Here is a 26,353-nt window from a genome sequence, read left to right as displayed (position 1 = left end):
TAAAAGCACCACAACCACATGACACAAAGTACTGATTTACTACAATCTGACTCTGCCCCTTACAAAATACCCTTTTTCTGAGGGCTTCACTTTGTACTGAAATGTTGCACACTGCAACTTGTATTGTCTGTCTTCACCTTTAACTTGTGCCACAGTAGGTATTGTCCACCCTTCTACCTCCAGCATCGAGTTGGCCCTAAGCTGGTACAGTTTCAGTACCAAGTGCCTCCCTCAGTGACTCTGACAGTAACACATTCATTCATTTACTCTGCCTCGTCCTGATCAGTCTCTACCGCAGGTCTTAACATGTCAAACAACAGCCTGAGTCCAGTGCAAAGCAGCACTTCTGCGAGCACTTATGCAGACAAATAAACAGCTCCTGTTCCTTGGTGTTATCTTCCTATGGATGTGCCTGTACCAAGTGTAGCTCCCTCCAGCCCATACATACCTTCAGTACTACTCCAAATAGGCTCACGTTTTCAGCATCTTCCACAGGCTGACATTCCCTCGTGCTATACGTACCTTCAATACTGGGTTATAAAATCACATCCCTGGTGGGCTGTGACACCAGGGAAATGCTCTCACGGGAACCTCAGGCTGAAAAATCCCACATTTCTGAGTTACGTTTTGGGGCCACAGGGGTGACTCGTGGGGTCCAGCGGAGATCAAAACCAACCTCTGTACATACGGAAACACAGCCACTCTGCTCTAGAAGGGACCAGGCCTGAGCAGTGTGAACACAAGTCAGTCTATATCACATTGCTTGTAGACCAAAGACCAATGCCAAGCAGATGATTTTACCAGCGCAAATCCCACCTTTGACTCAATTCTGTAGTTCACACATTTTTACAGTATATGGCTCAGCAGCACTATGCATCAGAAAGATACACAGCCAAATATCTTAAGTGCAAATACAACCTCTGTTAGTAGGAAGTTCCAAAGTTCAGGTTGCCAAAAAATGAAAAAAATCAGGAGGTAAATATCACTAAGCACTTGTCTGTGACCATAAAGAAAGACAAAGCTAATACTGGCATTGAAACAAGTAGCCATGAACATGAGATAGGCTGATTTTAGGCATTTTCTAATTATCAGAGAAATGAAGTCCTGAAAGAGTTTTTCATCGTGTTTTGCCTATTCTGTTCCTAAGTTTTCTAAGTTGGGACTTCATACTTTTATGAACAACGGATATTGCACAGTTTCCTATGGTCACAAGAAGACGTGGAGAAGAGCATCATCAAGGTTCCTTCCAGCTGAAAACCAATGTTTCATCAGTAAATGTGAAGATAAAGGCCCCAAACAAAACCCTACTAAGTCCAATAGAGTCCAGTTGTTTTAAATAACACAGACTTAATCCTCAAGAAGCAAACAGTACAAAAACATTAGTAATTTAATTTTCATTGGCTTCCTGATGGAGGAAATTTCTAAGAATGTTTTTAATGAATTATACAGGAAGGATTAACGCTCTGTCTGTTCTGGAAGTTCTCAGAATGTGGCTGATTTTCGAAGTACTGCACAACAGCTAGGGGAGGTCATTCTTTGGCACAGAGTCTGGGTTTGTTACAAAACACACGTTTACCTTGCACTGCATTGAAATTCTCCAGTGAAAACTCGTTTCCTAAGTTGTACCTTCTCCATTGCGCCTGAGGATACTGTGGACATAGCTGCAATCCTGCATTTGTCATCAGTAAGTGAATTGCATACAAAATTAACAATATCCTCATATTTTGGTAAAAAATGTTGACTACAGCAGCCCTAACCATTTTAACACTCTAAAACCTGCTGTTAGCATAGTGGGTCAAATCTACTGATGACTCTAACATTTAACAGAAAAGACAGACTGCTTAAGGACCAGAAGGAACTAAACATGCATTTAGAAAAAAAAACAAAAGAAGTCATAGCTCTTGGAGATACCAAGTCTGCACATCCATGAAAGCACGTGGATTTCATAGCACTTCCAAGGAATGAATGAAATCAGAAAGCATCTGGAAAAAGACAAGCTGATGGAGACTAGCTAGTTTGGTATGACATAAAGCATCATATCTGACAAATCTGGCAAAATATTTGAGAAGAGAATATATAGAAAACAGATAGGTGTGAAGCAACTAACCATCTATGTTGATTAAGTTTAAGACACTTGTGAAACTACTGTAGAGAGCAGGTTAACCACAGTTCAAGTAAATGCACAGTAGAAGCAGCATTCTTCACTGGATAAAAGACCAGGTAAAAGACTGCAAAGACTAATCTGATTGTGAAATAATCATACACATCTGTTAAATTAATCCTACAAGCTTCCCAGAGCAACTATTCAAAACCAGTATTCTCCTCTGATACTCCAAACTCTCTTCAGAACTTCTCTTTGTGCTCGAATGACTGCAGCCAATATCCTTAGCTATTTTCAGGGCATTTACCATCTTGCTATGTGAGTATCAGTGATATATATATCCATGGCTATGGTATAATAATGGTAGAATGCTGACTTTTTAAATGGTTTCTGCAGTATGCAATTTCCATTCATTGCTACTACCGCTCCATAAATCACCATTATTGATCCATAGTTCTGTATCAGACATGAAGAACAAAAAGAATCCAGGTTACAGCAGAATCATGATTTTACATGAAATAAAAAAAAAAAAAAAAAAAAAAAGGAAAAAGAAAACAAAGACAGCATTTGTTCTGGAGAAAAAGATTAAAGCTTTTTTTTTTGAGATGATGATAGACATATTTAATTGCCACTTAACCTCAGAATCCTAAGTAAAATGCCTAAAACCAGCAGATGAAAAACAAATGTAAGAAAATATTCATATGTAGGCTATAGCAAAGTTGGCTGATACAGAAGGATATGCAAGTAGTATACATACCAGTACAAAACCCATACAAAACCTGCCACAGGCAGGTAATTAGGAGAAAATAATACCACAGTTTATCAGAAAAGACATACAGAAGTCCTGTTGTGACTAATCTATTTTATTTGAATTTGTCAGCCCCTGGGTAACTTCTTTCAAGATGAATCAGCTCTATATAGGGTCAGCTCCTCGAGAAATAGAACAGATTTCTGAAGTTTTCATCTGGCACATGTTACCACAGAGCATCTATGCTCTACGAATGGTTAGACATCACTGTTACAGTGGTGACTGACGAGGTCTTCTGGCAGAAAATTTGCTAACAGTTTTCACTTCTTTTGAATTCTATGCAACAAATAATTTTAATTCTTTCAGTGTCCTTAATTAAAAAAGTATATAGCTGATCTCATTGTAGCTGTTTAAATTAAGTAGCAACACTGGGAGATTAGTTACTGCAATCCTGTTCACAGTGGAAGAAAAAGGTGATACTGTTGTGTGGTTTACTGATTTTCAGATGTGAACCGAGAGTCTTAAGTTGAATGTTCATGCTAACTACCTAATCTTAGGAGGCATAAACTGTGGTCAAAAGTGCTAATCGTTATGTACTCTCTAGTCAAAGGTGACAGTAGTACCGATTTGTTGGAAAAGCAGAGGATAACCTTCTAAAGGATTTTTTGCATGAGAATGGAAAATGCCGACTGCAGTATGAGAGAAGATGTATCTTGACAATTCCCAAGATGACACCTTCACTGGAGATGGAATAGCATGTCTCCAAAAAGTCTTACATTCTGCTGAATATTAAAGAGAACCTTCAAAGCAGCTTGTACCATTGAAGAGTGTCCACTGAAAATATCTGTAGAGATTTTAGGAAAGATAGTAATTATTTGCATATTGACACAATTCATAGAACAAAAATGCCCCTGTGGCAAAGAAATCAAGATGTATTTCCCAACACTGTGTCCTAAGTATGGAACAATACAGAAGTGGCAACTATTAGTTAACGTGTTAAAGATTTATTCTTTACTTACAGTTGCTAGATACTGCAAGATTTAGCTCTCAATTTGATGACAACCAAAATTTATGATCAAAGTAAAGACTACATAAGGTATTTGTTCTTAGATTGTCCTTTCTATGCTTTCTCAGTTGCTATAAGAAAGGCAGTAACTGGAAGAGTATTACATTTTTTTGAAGAAGTACTTCAGTAGTTCACAGGGGATCCACAATATTACACTATTCTTTTAGCTTGTAACCTATGTCTTTTCCAATACCACTCAATGTGTACTAGATATTGTCTAAGAATTTATTCACGTGGCAATGTCATGACATTGACCCTGGTGTAGAACACAGTAAAGACTGGAAGTCCCTAAGAACCACAAGGAAAGACACTCAATATTTAAATATTTGAGTAACAGAGTAATAAAATGAGACTGTGAACTATTTAATGGAGTACGCCATTATACATTTGCCACAGGGTAATGCAAGGGTAGCAGCATGTATGAAGTCAGTTACCACAGATGAGCTGATGTGCTGGAGAGTCACACCTAAGCTTCTGCTCTATGTGCACTACCCCCTCTGGAGTGACCATCTGTGATCTAGATTTTCTGGAATAGCATTATTCCCCCTTATTCCCCAGCAGAATTGGAAAAGCCAAGCTGCAAGCTGGCCCTGTGTTATCAAATCAAAGATGATTTGGTAAGCTGCTCTAATTCCAGTAACAGAGGGCATGTTGCATGACTACTGGAGACTGTATTTGTAGTGGGTGGTTTTGCTCATTTCCACCAACTTTATGAAAATGCTGTTTATGATAAAATAATCAAATCTCAAGAAGCAAAGTAAAAACTGTGTCCCATGCATTATGCAAGTGTTGAAGGTCAAAGCCTGTAAACCAGTCACATACTGAAGCTCTTGTCTGAAAGTAAAAATCTTCCACTGGGAAAACAATTACCTCTATTACCCAGTAACTGCAGCTTTCATTATGCAAAGCTATATTGTCTTAATGGCACTGACTGATAATTAAACGGATAGGATCTAATTTTCTTGGTATGGAATCACAGGTTTCTAATTGCCTAACTTCATGCTTTGCCTATTGGCTAAGAGTTTCCTGCTCCTTAGTGTGGCTGAAATTAGTCACGCCTTTTGTTTCAGGGCTGCTCACACTACTGTCACACCTTTAACTTCTCTATTTTTTCACATTGTTCTCTGTTCCTTGTCAGACTGTGAGTTGTTGAGTAGCTATCCACACAAATAGTTATTTTCTTTGACATAATCCTTCCTTCAGTTCCCACGCAGAGTGCAAACTGATGGGCTGGGAGGTTGTTTTTCATTGAAGTAACTCTTCCTATTTATTTTCATAGTAAATCCTCATTAAGGAGATGGTCTTAATCTTCATTTATTTGCCTTTGACCTTGGCATTCCTACCACACATGTGTCCCCCTGACTGCTTTATTGAGCCCCTCAAAGTTATCTGACCCCTTGGTTAACATTCTAATATGCATCAGAGGAAAAAACAAATGTCACTGTAGATAATAGACCTGAATGTTTGAACTCACACTTCCCATAGGAATTATAAGTAAACAGTAGCAGCAGTACAAAAGCAGATTTCCTCATTTGCCTTCACAGACCACGTATCCTCTCAAAATCATGCTGGGAGGCCTTACTATGCTGGAGCAGGGGCTGCAGAAAGTAAGCACAAGAAGGTCATCTGTGGAAATAGTACTTATACTACATTTAATTCACAATCTGCAAGCAGTGGGCACTGACACACTGCAGACCTTCTGGGGGATGCAGTGCAAAGGCTGCCCTCTGCTATGGGTGCCCTCTGGGAGCCTGAGTCCTACAGAGCCAGTAGCAATGTCTCCAGCACAGCATTCCCCAGCCAGCTCCATTCCAGGACTCCTTAAACCCTTACGATGGGGCAAATAAGCCCTCTTGAGACATAAAGCAGTAGGGAGCAAGGGGTGGGGATATTTAAGTGGTTCAGTAAGAAGTCAACAGCTGCACTGGTGCTAGTGAGCTCTACTGAATTCTCCGTTTTTTTTGTTGTTATGCTACTAATCACACTGAAAACTTACATAGAATTTAAGACTATGTTACTCGAGATAAATCAAGAAACTGTACGTGAAGTTTTATGTCAATAAGAGATCGATATCTCTGAGGTGATATAGCTTACAGTACAAAAAAGCATGATGAGATGCAATTAAAGCTTGCATTTAACCTGCCTCAACTTTCATTTTCTTATACCCTTCAAATAAGATTGCCCTTCCACTACACTTGGCTTTTCCATCTCTTCAGCTTATGATCAGTGACAGTTTATGGGCCTGCTTAACATCAGCAAGTATGAATGAATTTATTTTTTTTAACATCACCATCTCTATCATGCAAGTACTTATAAGAAGTTGTATTAGAAGGAAAACTTCAAAATACTTACTTTCGAAATGAAATTAACCAAAACATATTGGTTCAGTGTGCAAACCATTCCTTCTGTGTTCCCAGGCACAGATAGGAATGAAAGAGAGATAGAAGCGCACAGCACAGACAGGCCATTAAATTCTGTGCAGCGTGCTATAATGACACAAGTGATATATCAAACTATATATAGCCAAAGAAGATGGCCACCAGGAAAGATCCACTATTACAATCAAAAGAAAAAGTAAATCTTTCTGGAAAGTTGTTTTATTCCATTATAGATCCAACTACTGAGCTGCTGAAACTAACACGGAACACCCTGAAAAGGCAGGGGAAAGTATGTTCCACTGAATTCTCTCAGCAACAGTAAAGTTTTCTTTGACTGTCAGTACAAGACAACTGTACTAATCTATTCACATTAGTTTCACTTGATTGCCTGGTTTAATGCAAAACTCAATTACTTTGGGATTAACACAGCAATAAATTAAAATTCTGGAGGACTGCTCAAATTACTCAAAGTTTCCAAAACTCTGCAACTTCCCACATACCATTTGTTAGTGTAACAGAGCTAATTCCATGGACATTACATGGGCAGGTTTTCTGTGTCTCTCTAAACCATGGCTTAAAAAAGTCTTAATTAACTAGGCAACTAAAATGGCCTCACTGAGAAAAGTGGAAAGCACACAGAAACATCAAATAGTAAGGCAGTTAACTGGAGCATCCCACAATTATTATTTTTTTCCCAACTTCAGGCCACTTATTCTGTTGTCTAGGATCAGAAGCATTGTCTTAATATCCTTTTTTGAAAATCTGTGCATTTAGGTATCTCTCTATTACTTTTCCAACACAGAAATACAAAGAGCTCAGTGTGACCATCAGTAACAGCCAATATTTACACCCCAGTCATGCTCCTGGACCCATGTAGTACAACCAGTTTAAGCAGTTGGTCTGTGGAGCGCCAGGACACTGGTGCCTCAGGCCTGGGGAAAGGAGGCTGGAGCTGCCTTCTGGTCCATGTATCAGCGTTCCTTCTCCAGCAAAAATCAAGCAGGAATAAAGAAGCAATGAACTCCCTCTCTGGTGTGAGACCATGACAAGCTAGGGTATACAAAACCAGATGTCAGACATGCAGTTTCACCACTTGAGGTGTAGCCTTTAAAAGTCCATCAGCTTTCCACTGAAAATTCAGGGCCTTACATAATGTATTATGACATAGTTGTTTCTACTCTGCCAAAAAATTTCTCATGACAGGCTCTTTGCTAATACCTTCTTCAGTAAGTACATAACCCACGCAACAATGATACAACAGATGTGACTCTCTTCAGGAACTGTAAGAATTCAGAGCACTTGAAGAGACTGAAAATTGTCAAGAAACATGCTCCCTGCTAGAGTCTGATCACTTTGGCATTGTGCTTACTGCAAACTAAGAAATGACCTGTTTTCCATTCAATATACATCTACAATGCATGCAAACTCACTGACTAACACTGCCTTATGTTAGAGAACCTCCATTTAAAAATTATTCTGCTTGTTTAGATGGAATTGTTGAATTAAAGAACCAAACTGGCATAATCTGAAGATGCCTGGCAAACCACACCTCTTCAGCAGAAGACTCATCCCAGACCTCGGGTTTGAAAGGTGCTATTCTATAGCAATAATAATTTTGCCATGTGCCACAGAATTTTTGCTAAACAGAGCTAATTGACACTCACCTTAAAACCACTATCACCCCCAAATTGCTTGGTAACTGCCATATCTCATCTCTATCAGAAAGAAATAGGGAATCACATGCATTTGTGTGTTTTTTACAAATGCCCCTTGTCCTGTCAGGCTGCAAGAGCAAGTGATTTACAAAGGATAAACAGTATATTTATGATCAAAGGAAGTCAGTAAATAAGGGCCAATCACTCAGTGTTTGCTCAGGAGAAAACTCCATACTGAGGATTTAGCATTTCTAAAACCAGTCTGCTCCTACCCAGTCATACTGGGAAATGGCTTAAAATTAGTATTGCGGTTATGATCCCTCAAATAAATTTAGATCTCAATTAAGAAAACAGGTATAATGAGGGCAAGACTGTCATCAAATCAAGAAATACCTTTGCAGAGGCAACAACCTAGTGTGAGTGCCTTCGAGCCCACCTAATGCAGCAGCACAAATGTTCCAACAGTATTGTATCTGAACAAACAGAGACACCTCCTTTTGGAGCTGAGCTAAAGTACACATAGTAATAAACTGTAAGCATTTATTTAAGGGGCACAAGTGACAAGCACAAAGTGGGATATCCTTGCCAAGCTGCAGAAACAGTGGATCACCACCATACAACGCCACAGCTGTGGAAACTACCAAACTGGTAAACTACCTGGAAAATTATGTGGCTGATTTTGAAGTTTTTGCTCACATTTCTTCTTCAAAAGGCACAGAAATTGGATCAAACCATAAAGTCTGCTTTGCAGAATGTGGAGATAGATCAAGGGGAAAAATTTATTGTCTTCTGTAAGGTGTTGGTTTACCAGACTCTGCTTTACTGTGCAATGCAAGATATGCACGTCCCATGGACACTGCCTAGGTTGAAATATTTGTGCCATACAAGCACATTTTGATAAATTAAGTTTGCCTAGTTTTCTTCATTTGTTTCTGCTCATAAGCTACAGCCCTTTCTTACTGCACCAATTTGAGAATTAAATATCATCTTGCTTGTTCGACAAGCTTGAGTAATTCTCTAATAGCAAAACGAATTTTCATAACACAGCACTGCCAAATCTCTCAGTTCTGTCAGTTCAAGACTATATCAATCATATTTTCTGTTTTAAGGTTAAGATACCAACTACACTACCGAGCATGTCAGCAGCAGTGGAAGGATGGAGCAGAATGCCTGAAACTGTTTTAATTGTTCAATTAATAAGTTAATAATGATATTAATTGCACATGGAGGATAAGGTATTCAAAAGAGAAACTTTCTTGAGGAAAGGAAAAAGTGGTAAGTCAGCCACCTAGGTGACATAAATGCATGAGAGCCAACACATGAACATCAAAAAAGTCATGACTTGGATGAACATCAAAAAAGTCACGACTTGGTGGAACAGAATAAAAATCTAGAATTTCTGAGAAAAATAATCATCATTAAGAGCTATCTTTATTGCTTTGGATCATGACATGGATCCCTAAAATGTTGCTTCTACTTGATGTATCAAAATAATCTCTGTGAGAGGACAATTTGATCTAAAAGATATTATCCTGTATCCTGTACAAGATATAATACTAACAAAGAACACAAACGAGCATAATGCAAGATGAAGAAAGCTTTCAATACTTTCAGAGTCACATGATCACAAAAGTTACATTCTGCTGAAAAGCATAATGGAAAAGGGTGCCTGTGGGTAAAATCCTTGTAGAAAGATGGTCATTATTGTGCTTTCTGAAGTTAAGCCTTTACATAAACTGGCATTTGGAACCTCAAAGGAAAGAGTGGCTAAACAGTGACTGGAATTAAAGGTGAGCACTGAGAGAGGGATATTGGGTCAAAGATGCTTTTTTGTATTCTGTGAAAACTGAAGATATTGTAGATCTCCATTTTTTCACTACAGGGAGGAAGAACCATTTTTAAATCATCAAGAAATGTTTGAAGAACAGGAAAATGTTACCAGGAGTAAAGTTAAACAACACTTAGGAATTTAAATGCTAAAATACAGCATAGATATTTACAGCAAAAGAAAATACTAACACATTGACCATGATAGGCTGGCATTACCTATTTTCTGTTATCTTTTGTTTAAATTATTGAAGTGTCAGAACCACAGTTAGAAAAACACAAAGCAGAAGACAAAGACTACTTCTCCTATGCTGTGACTACAGGTCATTCACTTCTCAGCCACATAAAAGACTGAGACAAAATTTTCAAGCTAAAGAATAAATATACACAGAATTAATCCTAAATCCCAAAGGAACCTCTGGGATAATTTAATCCAGCATTACACTAGAAGAATTTAAAATTAATTTGTAGAGAAAAAAAAGCTGAGATTTTCACCAATTATTTCCTGCACCAAATCCAGTAACTTCTGTAAGGGCTCTAACATGGTTTTAGGAGACATATCAAGTGTTTTCACTTTGTTTTCCTGGTGATTATTTTTATAGGTTGTGACAGTTACTGATATAAAAGCATAGAATCATTTAGGTTTGAAAAGACCTTTAAGATCATCGAGTCTAACTGTTAAACAAGCACCGCCAAGTCCACCACTAAACAAACCATGCTGCTAAGAACCATATCTACACTTCTGAGTACATCTCGAGGTCTTTTAAATGCCTTCATGGATGGTGACTCCATCACTTCTCTGGGCAGCCTGTTTCCAATACCTGAGAATCCTTTCAGTGAATGCCTTTTTCCTAATACAACTTAAACCTCCTCCTGGCTCAACTTGAGGCCATTTTCTCTTGCTCTGTCACTTGTTACTTGGGAGAGGAGACTGACACTCACCTCACTACAGCCTCCTTTCAGGTAGTTCCAGACAGCGGTAAGGTCCCCTCACCCTCCTTTTCTCCAGGGTAAACCATCCCAGCTCCCTCAGCTGCTCCTCACAAGACTTGTGTCCCAGACCCTTCACCAGCTCCGTTGCCCGTCTCTGGACATGCTCCAGCACCTCAGTGTCCCTCTTGCAGTGAGGGGCCCAAACCTGAACACAGGATTTGAGGTGCGGCCCCACCAGTGCTGAGTGCAGGGGGACAATCACTGCCCTGGTCCTGCTGGCCACACTGTTTCTGACACAAGCCAGGATGCTGCTGGCCTTCTTGGCCACCTGGGCACACTGCTGGCTCATGTTCAGGTAGCCATCAGCCAGCACCCCCCAGGCCCTTTCCCACCAGGCAGCTTTCCAGCCGCTCTTCCCCAAGCCTGTAGCGCTGCGTGGGGTTGGTGTGACCCAAGTGCAGGATCCGGCACTGACCCTTGTTGAACCTGATACAATGGGCCTTGGCTCACCAATCCAGCCCATACAGAACCCTCTGCAGATCCTTCCTACCCTCAAGCAGATCAACACTCCAGCCCACCTTGGTGTCATCTGCAAACTTACTGAGGGTGCACTCAATCCCCTCGTCCAGATTGTTGCTACAGATATTAAACAGGACTGGCCCCAGTACTGAACCCTGGGGAACACCACTTGTGACTGGCCACCAGCTGGATTTAACTCTTTTCACCATAACTCTTTGGGCCTGGCCACCCAGCCAGTTTTTAATCCAGCATGGAGTGTAGCCATCCAAGCCATGAGCAGCCAGTTTCTCCAGGAGAATGCTTTGGGAGACAGTGTACAAAGGCTTTACTAAGGTCTAGGTGAACACAGCCTAGGTCCACAGCCTTTCCCTCATCCACTAAGCAGGTCACCTTGTCAGGAGATCAGGTTAGTCAAGTAGGACCTGCCTTGAATGTTTATGTTTTCCCAAATACATTTGTCCACATTCAACTTCTAAACACTGAATTTCATCAGTACTTTTCCTGCCAAATAAAAAGAAATCCCAAAGGAAAAAAACCAACCCTCCCAACATCTTCTGGTTTTAATTTTTTTTTTTTTAATGAGAAACTAAACAGGGTGTTGTAAACAGGTCATAAAGTAGCTGCAACCAGTGAAAACAGTATTGCACCTTAAGCCCCAACAGGGATTTATTGACTCCCTTTGACCTTGTTCATTATATCTAAGAAACAGACTGAATTTATTTACCTTATTCACATAGCCATGCTTCACTCCTCACAGCATTCACATCCTTCGTAACTAGAATTATTTCCCAAAAGGAACAACACAATGAGGACTGCAAACTGTTTGCACCTGCACAGGGCATATGAATGGTTTACTTCTCCATGCTCACCAAAAACTTGTGTAACCTTCTGAAGGTGCCTACATAAAGGTGCTCTAAGCTGCTATGCCTAGGTTTATTTATGTGGGCACTTATTTATTATGTGCAGTGGGCACAACTGGTACACTACTGGTAGCAGGGGGCATGCCGTAGCAGGGACACCCATGAAGCGACTGCAGCCCACGGCTAAGCCCATGATGGAGCAGAGGAGATGATTAAGAAGGAAGGAGCAGCAGCAGAAGAGTAAGAAACAAGGTGCAGCAAAAGAAGAGAAACCACTATGCACTGACCCCAGCTTCCCACAGCACTCCCTGCCTCACATGCTACAAAAGCGGAGTAGGGACTAAGACATGGGGAGGAGAGATGTGTGGACTGAAGCTGAGACAGGTGAAGGAGGAAAGCTATTTTACCTGTGTCTCTTTAACTGTTTGTCTTCCTTGCTTCTTAATACCCAAATGAGCAATTATATGTTTATGTTAATTGGCAGTAAAACAAGTAAATTAAATTCCCTGAATGGAGACTGTTTTGCCCCTGACAGTGCCTCAGCAGGGATCAAGGCCCTATTGCTCTCTGCCTGCAAGGCCTAGGAAGGAATTCCAGTGAGAAAAACTAAACCACCATTTCTGAAATAATGATTTTCACTGGTTTCTCAATCAGTGGACTAATGGGGCATGCTTCAAGTCATTTTGGCTCACATGTAGAAAATACGAGTTTTATCACTAGACAGTCTGAATGGCTTCCCTAATTACGTTCTGACACTTTCACACATTAACATCGTTATCACTTGTCACGTTACCACATGATAACGCCACAGGCTGTGGTCACGGATGAAGGCTTCCTTATTAGCCACTTTACATGCAAGTGCCTGAACCAAAGAGCTGTACAAGTGGAATAAGATAAGACCTATTTATCAAATGATTTAATACTATGATGTACTTACTAGAATAAATGGAGCATTAAGACACAATACATATATGAAGCATACATATAATCTGTAGAATAAAACAGTCTGACCACAAATTTTGATGAAATCATTACTGAACCAATGCTTCTTTCATAAGAGCTCATCTCTCAGCCTTTAACGGATACAATTAAATGGGGGCTCTGACTTAACAACTATATCCCCTCATTGCTTTCTATTATCCCAGATAGCAAATGACTCAGAGCTAAAGGATTCAGGCTGTGGTGGGGATGCTGATCTGCATTTCTGGCCATCTATGTCTGTGCAAAACAACACTGGCTTCATTCAGGTGGAGATGACTCTGAAAGGGCAGTGGGGGGAGGAAGGAGTCACACTAGGAGGCTGAAAACACCTTTGCAAACCTTTTCACTATCAGTTATATCTCCTACTTTGAACAAATAACCTACAAATATCATTCTTATTCTGTTCAACAACTCATAATTCACTGTTCCTTTACAGACCTCGAAGTCTCAGAGCTGGCAAAGTAGGCAGTTGCCTAGGTCAACTAATCAGTCACAAACCATCTGCCTGCCTTGCCCATGCCAGGGACCTGGAAAGACCAAGTGACTGCTAATACTGCCAGCAAGAGACAAGCTGGCTGTGTCATGTGGGCGTGGAGCAACAGAGAAATTAAAAGGTCAGCCTCTGCCACCAGTGACAGGTTCTTTTCTTCACCCAGTGGCAGCAGGAATGGCAAGTTGGATTTTCAAGTGTTTTCTTTTATGTTGCTATGTCTTGTCAACATTCAGCCTCCTAAATGTTAAAGGTGGTTTTATACATTTTTGTTTTATGCAGTCCATGGAGAAAAACTGGAAATAACTTCATGAAGAATCTAGGCACTAGTCTTGTATTGCTTGCTCTCCTCTAGAGCCAGGAGTTCCTCCTGCTGCTGCTGACTCCAAGGGAGGGAGGTGGAAGGGAGTCTGCTCTGCCCCAGCCCCTGCATAGGGGTGAGTAGGGCATCCTTCCAGAATGCAAGTCTCTCACTTTGACCACTGCACTACTATATAAAAATGTTCTCTTTAAGAACCTGTATCAGTCTCCTGCAGCCAAATTAATTATATATGTATCTACATAAACAAATGGACCTGTAGCTCTAAATGCTTGCTGTTTCCTGATTTAGGCTGACTTTTCAGTTCTTATTCTAGACTGGTGTGAGCATACTTCCTTGCTTTCCACTTGTTTGGCTTTCATGTGTCCATCACACTGCACCACTCAACACACTACTTAGGCACCATGAATTCTAATCCTATAGACAGGTACCCCACCCATAGGCAAAATCTCTCATGCAAAATGTACTTAACGGGTTGTGGTAGAAAGGCACAAAATCCAATTCACAGCATATTCTCTTAACCTTAATTCCTTCCTTCTCTTTTGAACAAGGCACCTATATGCCACCTTAATCTTCCTGCAGTCTAAGAGCAGCACCTTCACTACTCAAACTGGTTGCACACTCAAAAGTATTTTCCCTATCTGTCCTGGTTTCAGCTGGGATGGAGTTAACTTTCTTCTTAGCACCTAGTACAGTACTGCATTTTTGCTCTGATGTGAGAACAATGCTGCCAGGACACTGATGGTTTTAGTTTTGCTGGGTGATGTTTATACCACATCAAGGACTGTTCAGTTTCCTGGGCCCTGCCAGCCAGAGGGCTGGAGGGGCACGGGACATTGGGAGGGGACGCAGCCAGGACAGCTGACACAAGCTAGCCAAAGGGGTATTCCAAACCATATGGCATCATGCTGAGTATATAAACTGGGGGAAGAAGAAGGAAGAGGGGGACATTTGGCATTATGGTGTTTGTCTTCCCCAGTAACCATTACACATGATGGAGCCCGGCTTTCCTGGGGATGGCTGAACACCTGCCTGCCCGTGGGAAGTGGTGGACGAATTCCTCACTTTGCTTTGCTTGTGCACGTGGCTTTTGCTTTACCTATTAAATTTTTCTTATCTCAACCCCTGAGTTTTACATTCCTTTCTGATCCTCCTCCCCATCCCTCTGGGTGAGGGGGAGTGAGTGAGCAGCTGCGTGGTGCTGGGCTGCCAGCTGGGGTTAAATCACGACACTATCATAAAATAATTCCTAAGAGAACCAATGTAACTCCAGTGTTTGGTAGATAACATTTCAACTTACGGGTAAACAAATGAGCTATTTTGATCCCTGTACAAGTCTTTTATTAAAGCCATACCTGTAAGTGAATTAAGGAAGTTGACTTCAGCCCCACCATGATGTTTCCTTTCACAAACATTAAATTAGGTTCACTTTTAATTCAATCACGACAGACATTTTTCACAGTGACATATAAAATCTTTTGTTCTAATCACCAATTTTGAAAAAGGCTCTCAACTATAGGCACACCAAGAATATTAAAATTCTGGGTCACATATTATAAGGCAAAAGTCTTTATAATAAAAGTGGGAAGTATCTGAGACCTAAAGCTCTGTTGCTGTTTTACAGCCCATGAAATGAGCTGATTTTGCTGGGTCATGCTATTGAACAATATTTGCTTCTACTGTAAAGCAAGCAAGGTTTAATACAGATGTCATTTTTGTATATGTGCTTTGAAGCACCCCTTACCATTGAAATGTCATTATTTGTCTCCAAGATGCAACATGTGTGCGTTTATCTCCTATATATAAAATGGACATTAATATGGTAGTCTTTGTTAAATACTCTCCACAGGTATGAGACATAATTAGTATCATTTAATGAGCACTGGTTCTAGCAATTAACAGATGGGTTGGTGATACAGCATAGAAAAAGTCTCCTTTCAGAATGATCTTTCGTGGCATAAAACTCTTGCTTACTTTGTGGAATATTTTTTTTTAACTTTTCAGTATCTTTCATTCACGACTTCCTTTTCTTGAGACTATTTGAAGCACTATGTAGCACTGTAAATCATGAAAAAACATTCTCTAGGATTACGTGGAGAGTAAAATCAGTAATGTAGCTGCAAGTGTACATCTGTAGATGATTAGAGATGATTGCACCCATGAGGCATGTGGAATGATTACTAGCCAGATGTTACAAAAATCTGAATGCAAAGGGATCTGTACTGTGTGCAAAGTACACGTAAGGAGGAAAACCGCCCAGGATTCAGCAACAGTGGGGGTTCTAACACATTAGTGTCTAACCCCCTTAGTGTGGCCCTGACAGGAATTACTGCCATGTTAAATGTTGACTAAAGGTCAATACTGACCTTTAGATGCACACTCAAAAGAAACAGTAACAAGGAAGGCAGAGGAGATACTTGTCATAGCTCTCCAGCTGCCAAGTCTTACATGCTTTTATTTAATTCAACAATTATAGTTATGCTTTTTAGATATATCAGATGCAAGTACTGCAATCCCATGCCAAATGAGTTGTACAGTTACTGCGATTTATTCACAAAACAGGCCATTTTTCTCAATATTTAGCTCAACTTTTTTTGCATGCTTCATGATACTGTCATACTATCAGCTACACTCTATGGAATTAAACACAGCTAGGTAAAACACAGAAAAGAAGAGAATAAAATCACTAAGAAAAAATAGGCCAGCTGTGAAGGTACCTGATGGTCTCAGTGGGTGACAAGGCTGAAGGCTGTTCTAATATGAAGGAAATATCAACCTTTCTACAGAAGCTTGAATCAAAATCAGCTAGGAAGTCTGAGAAAGAGAAGATCTTGGCAGCAGCATACAGGTATAGTCAATAGTAGGGAGCTTTGCCACCCACATCCACACAGCCAGCCAAGCCTTTCATTCATATCCTTCCTCTTACTCCCACTCAGCCCCACAGGTAGTATTTGAAAAATCTTTCAGGCATCCTGATGGATAAAAGACTTCATTTAATATGAAGGCTCCCACTGTATAAGAACAACACCTACTTAAGAAGTCAAGTTCTGTGTCAAACTGTTGGAAAGAACACTCAGGTTTTTTCCCAGTTCACAAGCAACTTCCTAGAAGCAATCAGTAACTTCTTGTAGCCTCCCATCAGCTGGAACCTGAAACATCTGAAGTGACCTCACCTACGGGGGCTGATTATTCTTTTTCTACAACTCCCTCCTCCAATTTCAGAACTTCACAGAGAAAAGGGATTTGAGGTACTAAGCCCTTAGCTAATTGGTTGTCCACTCAGTGTTTCATTAATTCTCCAGTTTCACAAGCAGTACTAAGATACACCTCTGTGACTGGTGCTCATAACTTTCCTAGAGGTATAGCCAGACAGAACTGCCTCAGCTTTCAGTAACTGAACTCTCATTAAGAGATTACACTAGGCAAGCTGGCAAACCCAACTGGTGTTAAATTCATTCTACAACCAATCTCGAAATATATACACTGAAGAACAGAGACGTTAGCTGTAGATACATGCTGATGTGGCCTATATTTAAAAAATTATCTTCATAAACATCAGGTGTAAGTATTATTAACATATTGAAAGGGTGCAGGCACTGGAGAACCTATGGCACAAACCTTATTGTATCACTGCTGTACAAATGCATAATGGGAGCAGGTTTTGTAAAGAGAGGAGAAGCACTTGATTTTGAAAGGCTTTTAACTTTGTCTCACTATGACAACATACAGAAGCAAGGCTAGGTAAAACTACTCTATGATGGGTGCAAACCCATTTGTTACGAGCTTGTGGGCAGCTGTTGTGGTTTAACTCCAGCCAGAAACTAAATACCATGCAGCTGCTCGCTCACACCCAGCCACCTCACCCAGTGGGATAGGGAGGATAACTGGGAACCAGGTAAAATGCATGGGTTGAAATAACACTTTAATAATTGAAATAAAATAAAACATTATTATAAGAATAACAACAATTGTAATGAGAGGGAGAGAGGAATAAAACCCAAAAAGAAAAAAAAAAAAGTGATGCACAACACAACTGCTCACCACCCGCTGACTGGTGCCTAGCCAGTCCCTGAGCAGCGATAAACAGCCCTCAGCTGACTCCGCCCAGTTTATACACTCAGCACAATATTCTATGGTATGGAAAATCCCTTTGGCTAATTCAGGTCAGCTGTCCTGGCTGTGTCCCCTCCCAGTTTCTTGTGACCCTCCAGTCTTCTTGCAGGCAGGGCCTGTGAAGCTAAAATGTCCTTGACTTAGTATAAATATTACTTAGCAAGAACTCAGTGTGTCATCAACATTACTCTCGTACTATATCCAAAACACAGCATTTTACCAGCTACTAAGATGAAAATTAACTATCCCAGACAAAACAGGACAGCGGCTATTAATGAAACATCATCAGAAAGGAAGACCTCTAGGTTCCAACAGAGTCTGATCTTGGTCTGATTCTATTTACTTTTCCACTCCTGATCAGGTTATAGAAAGTAAGTTACACTCATCAAATTTCAGATAAAAGTAAGCTAAGAGGCACTGAAATTATTCAGGAGGAAAGAATTAAAATTGCAGAAGATCTTTGCAAATTGAAGAAAGTCTTAAAAAAAAAGTATGCTATTCAACAGAGACAAATGTAGGAGTCTGTATTTAAAAATAAATATCAAGTAAACAAAGGATGGGAAACAGTGATGGCAGATCTTACAAAAGGACACAGGGGCTGTAAGAAATCAGAAAAACACATGAATCACCCACAACATGCTGTTCTGAAAATGGAAAACATCTCACTGGGATGTAGAAAGTGTAATAGAGCTTAAAAACACATAAAGTAATGGTTCTACTGTGTTATTCTGCCAGTACTGCACTTCAATATAGAGGTGAATCAGCTGGAGAAGGTCTAGAGAAGAACAATAAGAATTATTTAAGGTATAAAGTCTAAGTCCTATAGCAAAACACTGAAATATTTGGCCCCAGCAGGGCCACAGAGGGTAAAGAAGGCATGATAGTCTTGAAAGATGCAGAAAAGCTTTTTAAAGTTTTGTGCCAGTAGTGAATAAGGTGATAAAATATGATCTTAAGTTGTCAAAAAGAAAGATTCACGTTATACTTCAGGAAAGTCTTCCTAAGAGTACAGACAATGAAGCAGTGCAACAGATTGCCTGGAAGGACTGTAAAGTGTTTCACACTGGAAGGGGATGGCCTAGATTATCTTGACAAGATGACTTCAAGCCATATTTATCAGTAGTTTATAACTATGTTCTTCCTTAAACAATACATACATACTTGCACAAAAGCATACATAAAACAGATAAACAGAACACCTCAAAACTAAAAATAGAAAACCTGAGAAATAAATTTATTGTCAAGTAGGAAAATTTACACTATCGTCTTTCCAATTTTCATCCCTTTAAAGGCAAAGCCATTTATAAAAGTGTAAGCAGGGTATGGGCAAAATTAAGGGATTTTCCAAATATGAAACTACCTAGTCAGCATAGTCCTCACAGTATAAAAAAATCATCAACTTTTATTTGATTAGGACAGCTTGGGCTTCAGCCAGTAATAAAGTTGTAAAAACCCTCCCTTTTTCTTTAAAGAAAAGCAAAATAACAGAAATTATCAAATTCACATATGTATAGCTTGTACTTATATGCCACAAATTAAGTGAATCTAATTATACAATAACTGCTGAACTGCTATACTCTTGTGATTTTTGTAATGATTTCAGGAGCCAACAGGGCAGGCTACATAATATCTGCAAATAAAATATCAATGAATGTATACAATAAAATAGCATAATTACACAGAAAAGAGCTACTGCATTACATACCTTTTAACCTCATACAAAGATGCATCACAATATGGAGATTTACAAAATATCGATAAACTTGCTGGTTACAACCCTGTTTATAACATTCCTAATTTGAGGAAACTTATTCAACATTTTGTGGCGAAGCTGCTGTGTCTTACCCAGTATTTTAAAAATTAGTAATCAGCTTTCAATTGATATTAAACCTAACTTCTGGCTGCTGTACCAAGAGGTGTTATATTCTGGTTACCTATTTCTAGACAAAAGCAATATATCAGCAACAAGTCTATTAGCAGTCTTTGATCTTTAAAACGCAGCATTCAGAATAATATTGATGAAATACAGGACTGCAACTCAAGACACTGGAGTTTGATCCCTGTTTTTTTCAACCAGCTTTGCAGGCAGCCCTAGACAAACTATTTCACCTGTCTTTGCCAGCTTGCACCCACCATTAAAAACACAGTGGCCTCATTCATTAAGCACTCTGAACCCTATTTAAGTCATCTACCCACTTAAGCTTGCCTAAGGCATTGCAACTACTCCCAGGGAACCAGGTACGTAGCTAGAATAACAGCCTTCAATGCCACAAATAATTTTGCATGTCAGGATAAGAAGGTGATTTCAATCTGAGGCATAATTCTTCTGGTGATACACCTATCCCACGCTCCCTGCCAAACCATCTCAAACTAGAAAACTTGTGTGTGGATGTTTCCAGCTTCTAGTGTGATCTCAGTCAATGGTATGGCAGTATGCTAGTGACTTAAAAATCTAACGGTTGTCTGAGAGATCAGACAGGGTTTATCCTTTGAGATGTACTGAATAGAAAATCTGTATAAAAGGTAGGTGCTATCAGTACTGCTATTCAGCTAGCAGTACTGCTACAACTGGTATGCCTCTGAATCCCAGAGGGAACAAAATGGAGCTTGGCTGAAATCAATTTTTTTCTCCCTTTCTCATGAGGAAAAAAGGAAGGACACAAATGACAGTTTTTATTCAGAAAGTACTTGGTATCAAGGAGTACCTGTTGTAACAGGACCCTGAGACTCTTTCTTGTAACTGTCTTGCTGTGTATATTCAGGAACCTGAGAATCTACTGATGTGATTTCAGCTGCAAAGGCTTTCAACTTTCAAAAAAAATATCTTTTTGGATTGCAGTCATTTAGTCATTAAACCTTTTTATCACCTTCAAGTTCAGCTGCAGCCAGGATAATAGTCTGGAGCTCAAGTCAGGAAAAATGAAGGAAAAAAAAAAAGCTTGTCAGAGAGATGCATCAGAAAGAACATAGCCTGCAGGCATGCTTTATCATTTGAAGGGACTTCCCTACCTGTGCTGAAATGAAAATTTACAGCTGCAGGCTCCCATTGGATCTTTGTTTGTTAAATAAATGTGAGATAACCACAATTTTCTGACAGGGTAATTGCATATTTTACATTTGTATATGAACCTTGCCACAGTTGTCCATGCTCTTCCCACCTATCCTGAATTACTGTTCTACACTTGTTTCCCCATGGGGATTCCACAACACATTGCAGCTAGCGGAGAATGTGTTCTCCTGGTTACTCTGCAGTGTTTTTTACAGAACACAACCTGTACCTGCATTGCAAAATCTGCCTGACTCCCAACTGTTCTTTTGGGTGATGTTCTGATTTACACAGTTTGGATTAAGATTTGCCACACATACGCATGATCTCATTTTCTCTTCCCCTTTCTCTTTAGTACCAACATGATTACCAAAGCAATTCCGGGTGGGGTTAAATCCTGGGATCCCAGGCAATGTAAAAATAGATAACTTCATCATTTAAAAGTGAATTGCACAGCTTCTCTTTCTGGCATGTGGTCTACTTGAGCAGAATATTGATTGCACTTGATATCTTGTCAGTACAGACATGAGCTATCTGTTCTATTCATTTCATAAACAGTTTTAAATGGATACTGAAATGGATTTTACCAGTAAGACAGACCTATCTCATTAAAGCCACTGTAGCCCAGCTCTTGCCTGCTTAGTCCCAGATCTTCAAGGTCCATGCATTTAAATCCAGGTGGGCACTGATAACCTTCTTCCAGCTCTCTGGAACAGTGGGTGTCTGGGATAGCTAAATTATTCCAGGTTACATTTCTGTGAAAAATAAAAAATTAAGACGTTACATAAACTCAGGCCACAGCAAAACAAAATACTTGAAAGAGAGAGGACTAAAGTAAAAAGTACATCAGCTCTCGTTTTTGCTATCTGATGTTCTTTGATATATGTTATTTTTATTAATTAGGCACTTACAGTAAATGGCAAGCTGACAGTCTCCTGAGACTTCAGCCTTATATAATGATAGTACATATACGAACAGCAGAAGTTTCATACTAATGCCTAGAGACCCCATCAAAAATGGAGACACTCCAAGACACAGAGGAGTTAACATTCAGCAACTCCAACTGCTCTTGAATGCAATTTGGACACTTACTGCTTCAGGCTTCTTTGCAAATCCTAGGAGTGTGTTCAATTGCAGTCAATACCGTGACTTTGACTTCCACAGACATTACCTGAGCTAGCTTTGACACTCTTTAAAAGGGTCACTGTGGATGACTTGTCAGCCACCTGAGTATGTTTTCAGCTTCTTGCATCTTGGTCAGGCCAGGTTTCCACCACAGATGGATAGTCACAGTCTCAGGCAAGAAGTTAAATCATTACATGTTCAGTGCAATTAATATTTAGGATAGAAACAGATTTAATTCACATTTAGGTCAGTCCAGTAATGATTTGGTAGAACAGGTGAAAAAATCTGAACTGGCTTGAACTGGTTCAAACTGATTTATGTTGGGGAAAACAGAAAGGTCATGAAGCAAGGGGCAGCACTGCAACAGAGTGTGTTGGCCTGTCGGCCGTTTTTTACTGTTGACAGAGGCTGAGTATCACTAGTCTTCGCAGCTCCTCTGGCCCCTGGGACTGAGCTGCTAGAGGCTCTCTCATGGTGCACTGCAATGGGAATACAGGTAGGTCCAGCACTAAGAAACATAGCAGCTAAAAGGAGAGGGAGGGCAAGTTTGTAGCTCCCTATCCTGTTAAATCTGTGTCTGTGACACGTATCCATAAAGATGGGTATCCGTGTATTCCCAAAATTGGGTAAGGAGCTCAGGCAGTTGACTCCCCGCAAGCATTTACAGCACCCAGTTAATAATCACAATACATAGTCCTTTGCCAAAACCAGACACTGGTCACCTCATTTCCCCAGACGTACTTTAAGAAGCAAACTTAGCAAACTGCCCCCTCCATCCTGAGCAGGTCTCTGTTTGGGTCTACAAAGCAACACAGCACAGCATTACAGTGCAGAATGTCATGCTGCTTGTGCTATTGGAGTCAGCTGGGTAAACCAAAGAGAAGAAATGTAATATGGCATAGCTCCAACTGCGCTGAACAGGCACAAGCAACATCCATTTTTTCCCTTGCTTGTACTCTCTCAACCAGCAAATGAAAATCCTGATTTTTGGTTCAGTCCTAGGGCAATTTCAAATCTGACTTGAAAAGCTAATCACGGTGAGTTCTGGTCTGAGAAAAAAACAGTCAATAGCATTTTCCATTCATGCTCAGGCTGATTTTTTCACAGCACAGACTTTTGATATAGAAACACCTAAAATGAATTTCTGAAAGTTACAAAGATGATCTTGTAGTAGTCACCCTATTATCCTGAGGCTTCAGACCAGTGTCTTAAAATTCATCAATTTAATTAACCTTGCTTGTCTACAGAAAAGGTAAAACATTTCAGTCTGCCCTTTAGTATCGTTCATATCCTATTTTTCATCTGAAAGTCCTCTTCTTTTAATCTAACTCACAGATGCATTTTGACAACTAAATTGGGTGAACAGAAGCTTTAATTATTTTTCTTGCTTTTATGCACTCCATGCGATAGCAATAGATTAGTCTAAATCTGTCAGTGTGAAACTAATGCTTCCTACAAAATTTTTCCTAGGCAATTATAAATGCAGAGAAATAACTGTAGTTGCACCCATCCTGTAGTCATTTCTTCATGATAACCAAGAGCCATACATTTCTCCATGGATGCACACACAGACATGTACAGTTCCAGCTGAAGTTTTAGAGAACATCCTGAAATTTAGCTACATGCATAACTAGAAAGACAGACAGATAGACAAGCATACCTGTACTCATTTCACTTCTTGTCAGCATGCTCAGCACATGTCACTCAAAGATTTAAAAATTAATCTGGGCACCTTAATTCTTTTATACTAGAGTATCCTAATTCATACCTGGTTGTATGCTTTAAGTACATTAGATTTATGATACTGCCATCTAAATGCCATTCTAATATATAGGATTATCATAAGACAACATTTTATGAATATTTGCAGAAATGAAAATTAATTCATTGGCTCAAGCAGATTCAGAACCCCGGCTACTGGTAGCTAATGAATTTTGCATTATGGTTTGCATTATAAAAACCCTCAGATCTAAGAGACTAGCTGTGTGACGTTATATTATTAAAAGTATTGCTGGCTCAATCGCTACAATGCAAAGCACTTAGAATAAGTGCTTCATTTAAACGTAGGTCATTTTTATATCACATCAAACATACTCCTGAAGAATTAAAGCTGCCTCCATGTACTAAGTATAATTGAGGCTAAAAAGGAAGAATCTGTGCTTACAGTAACTGTACCCATAGAGATACAGGCCTTTTCTGGACTAATGTAACTAGGCAATTTGTGTTCTGCCTCAGGACAATAAATAAGCATAGACTAGTCTACATGGACTAAACAACAGTAGGTATCTAGTCTAGATGTGGCTAGAATATTATCAGATGTTTTCAATATAAGAGGTTTTAAATATTTTTATTCTTTCATAGGCCATACTCAACATCAACTAAGCACTGAGATACTGATTCAGCACATAACTAGTTTTAAGCATCTCAAAAGTTTGATTAGATGTGCTTAAATATCTTGCTGAATGGGATGCCTTGATAAAATTACAAATTCTTTCAACATGACCAAAGAAATAATTCATCCCAATAGACCAACTGAGTATTACTATGCAGAGATTCAATGTGTATGGAGTACAGCATCAACCCAACAGGTGAGCTGAGAAATTAGTTCTGCACAGGAATGCAACGGATGCAGAAAGAGATAATTGACTCCACATTGCTTGGTAAGAATCCTTCAACAGTAAGACTGTTGCAAAAGACTAAGATTGTTGCAGTAGTGTTACTCTGACATGTTTTTAACTTTCTGACTACATACATACATAAATGTACACCATAGGAAGAACCTGAATTTATGTGCCTTGGCAGTACACATGCCTGTTTTCCACGGTATCTGTAGCAAAACTGGTCTTTCAACCACTATGTGCTCATGTGAGCACAATCCCTCCTTGAGCATCATCTCTTTATTAGTACCATTATTCTATGAGAGGTTTTGACAACTTAATAGACAAATTACCCAAGGTAGCTTCTATCTTCCTCTTTTCTATTAGCTTGACTTTCTCTGCTGAAAATAGAAACTGAGAAAAAATGTTGTTTTTTTTTTTAATTCTGATATTCTATTAATTTTCTAAGATATCACCAGAAAGCTATTCAAAATTACCAATCTATTCATGTAGTTTCCAGATCCAGAAGATTACAGAAAAAATAAGAAGGATATCTATTGATAAGGTATTAAAAAAATATTCCAAATTGTCAATTAGGTAAAGAAATCAGTAACTAAAAATTAATTAGCTGGAGCTGAAGGAGTTCCTGTATTAGTTGAAAGGAATCCTACGTCTGTCTCTGCACTAAAACCAGGCACTGCAGAGCTCCTGACTTAAGAACTACTGAATTGGTAAAAATACCACAGCACACATAAAATATGGCTGGTGGATCATGAAGCAAGTAGCCACTGTACAGCCTCCAAACAGGGAGCATTAACCGGGATCTCAAAGAAACTGGCACTGGGTTCTGTGCTATCCATTTTCATCAGTGACCAGGGGGACTGTGTGAATCCTGCTTCATCAAAATCACACAAAGCATATGCTGAAGGATGACAAAAGCCTTTGAGAACAGAGAAAGATTATGTAGTTCTGAAGAGCTTAAAGGTTACTCCCAGTCACTGTGATTTAATGTCAGGTAATGAATTCAGGAAGTGATAGAACCTAAATGCAAAATGGACACCGTTGTATAGAAAGTACTAATATAGAAATAGGCTTGGATCAGATGATTGGTAAGAGATAGATTTCTCTTTAAGATATCAAGTTTTTCTAGTTTCCTCTTCTGCTAGATGAATTTAGATGTCCAACTCTCAGCATGCAATCCATACCTATACATTTTTCTAAAAGATGCTTCTGATTTGCCATATTGCCAGAACACAGCCAAAAGCACCCACCGAGTTAGAATTTAGCAATTAATCTAAAATAAATCCAGGGGACAGCACAGAGCTCCATGCTGCAGAGAAGTTCCTGAAGCTCAAATTAAATTGATTCTTGGCCAGGATTACTCAGTAAACATCTTCTGATGAAGTCAATACTGTGGTTCTACATGGACTTTAGACAAGTTACCTCATGAGTATTATTAATGCTCCTTTCTTACATTGTAGGTGAATGATAACTAATTCATTTGAATTTATTCTGAAAACCAGGCTGATCTGCTTCTCTGAAACACTTTTACTGCACCATTCCAGACAATTACTATAGCCCATGAACATTTTTTT

The 26,353-nt window shown here is 39.5% G+C and overlaps 1 protein-coding gene across 3 annotated transcripts in view; it reads right to left on the bottom strand.

The window, feature by feature from the left end:
- The window catches only part of NALCN (sodium leak channel, non-selective), a 250,021-nt gene that overhangs the window by 173,061 nt on the left and 50,607 nt on the right, over positions 1-26,353 (bottom strand). For all 3 annotated transcript variants that reach the window (XM_055802381.1, XM_055802380.1, XM_055802382.1), the window contains exon 7: positions 21,637-21,791. In XM_055802381.1, coding sequence (XP_055658356.1) covers positions 21,637-21,791 — 155 coding nt within the window. The remainder of the gene's footprint in view (positions 1-21,636; positions 21,792-26,353) is intronic.

Source organism: Falco peregrinus, chromosome 4 (assembly GCF_023634155.1).
Source record: "Falco peregrinus isolate bFalPer1 chromosome 4, bFalPer1.pri, whole genome shotgun sequence".
Lineage (NCBI taxonomy): Eukaryota > Metazoa > Chordata > Aves > Falconiformes > Falconidae > Falco > Falco peregrinus.
Note: the sequence above shows the minus strand (reverse complement) of the source record. Positions and strands in the feature narration are given on the sequence as shown.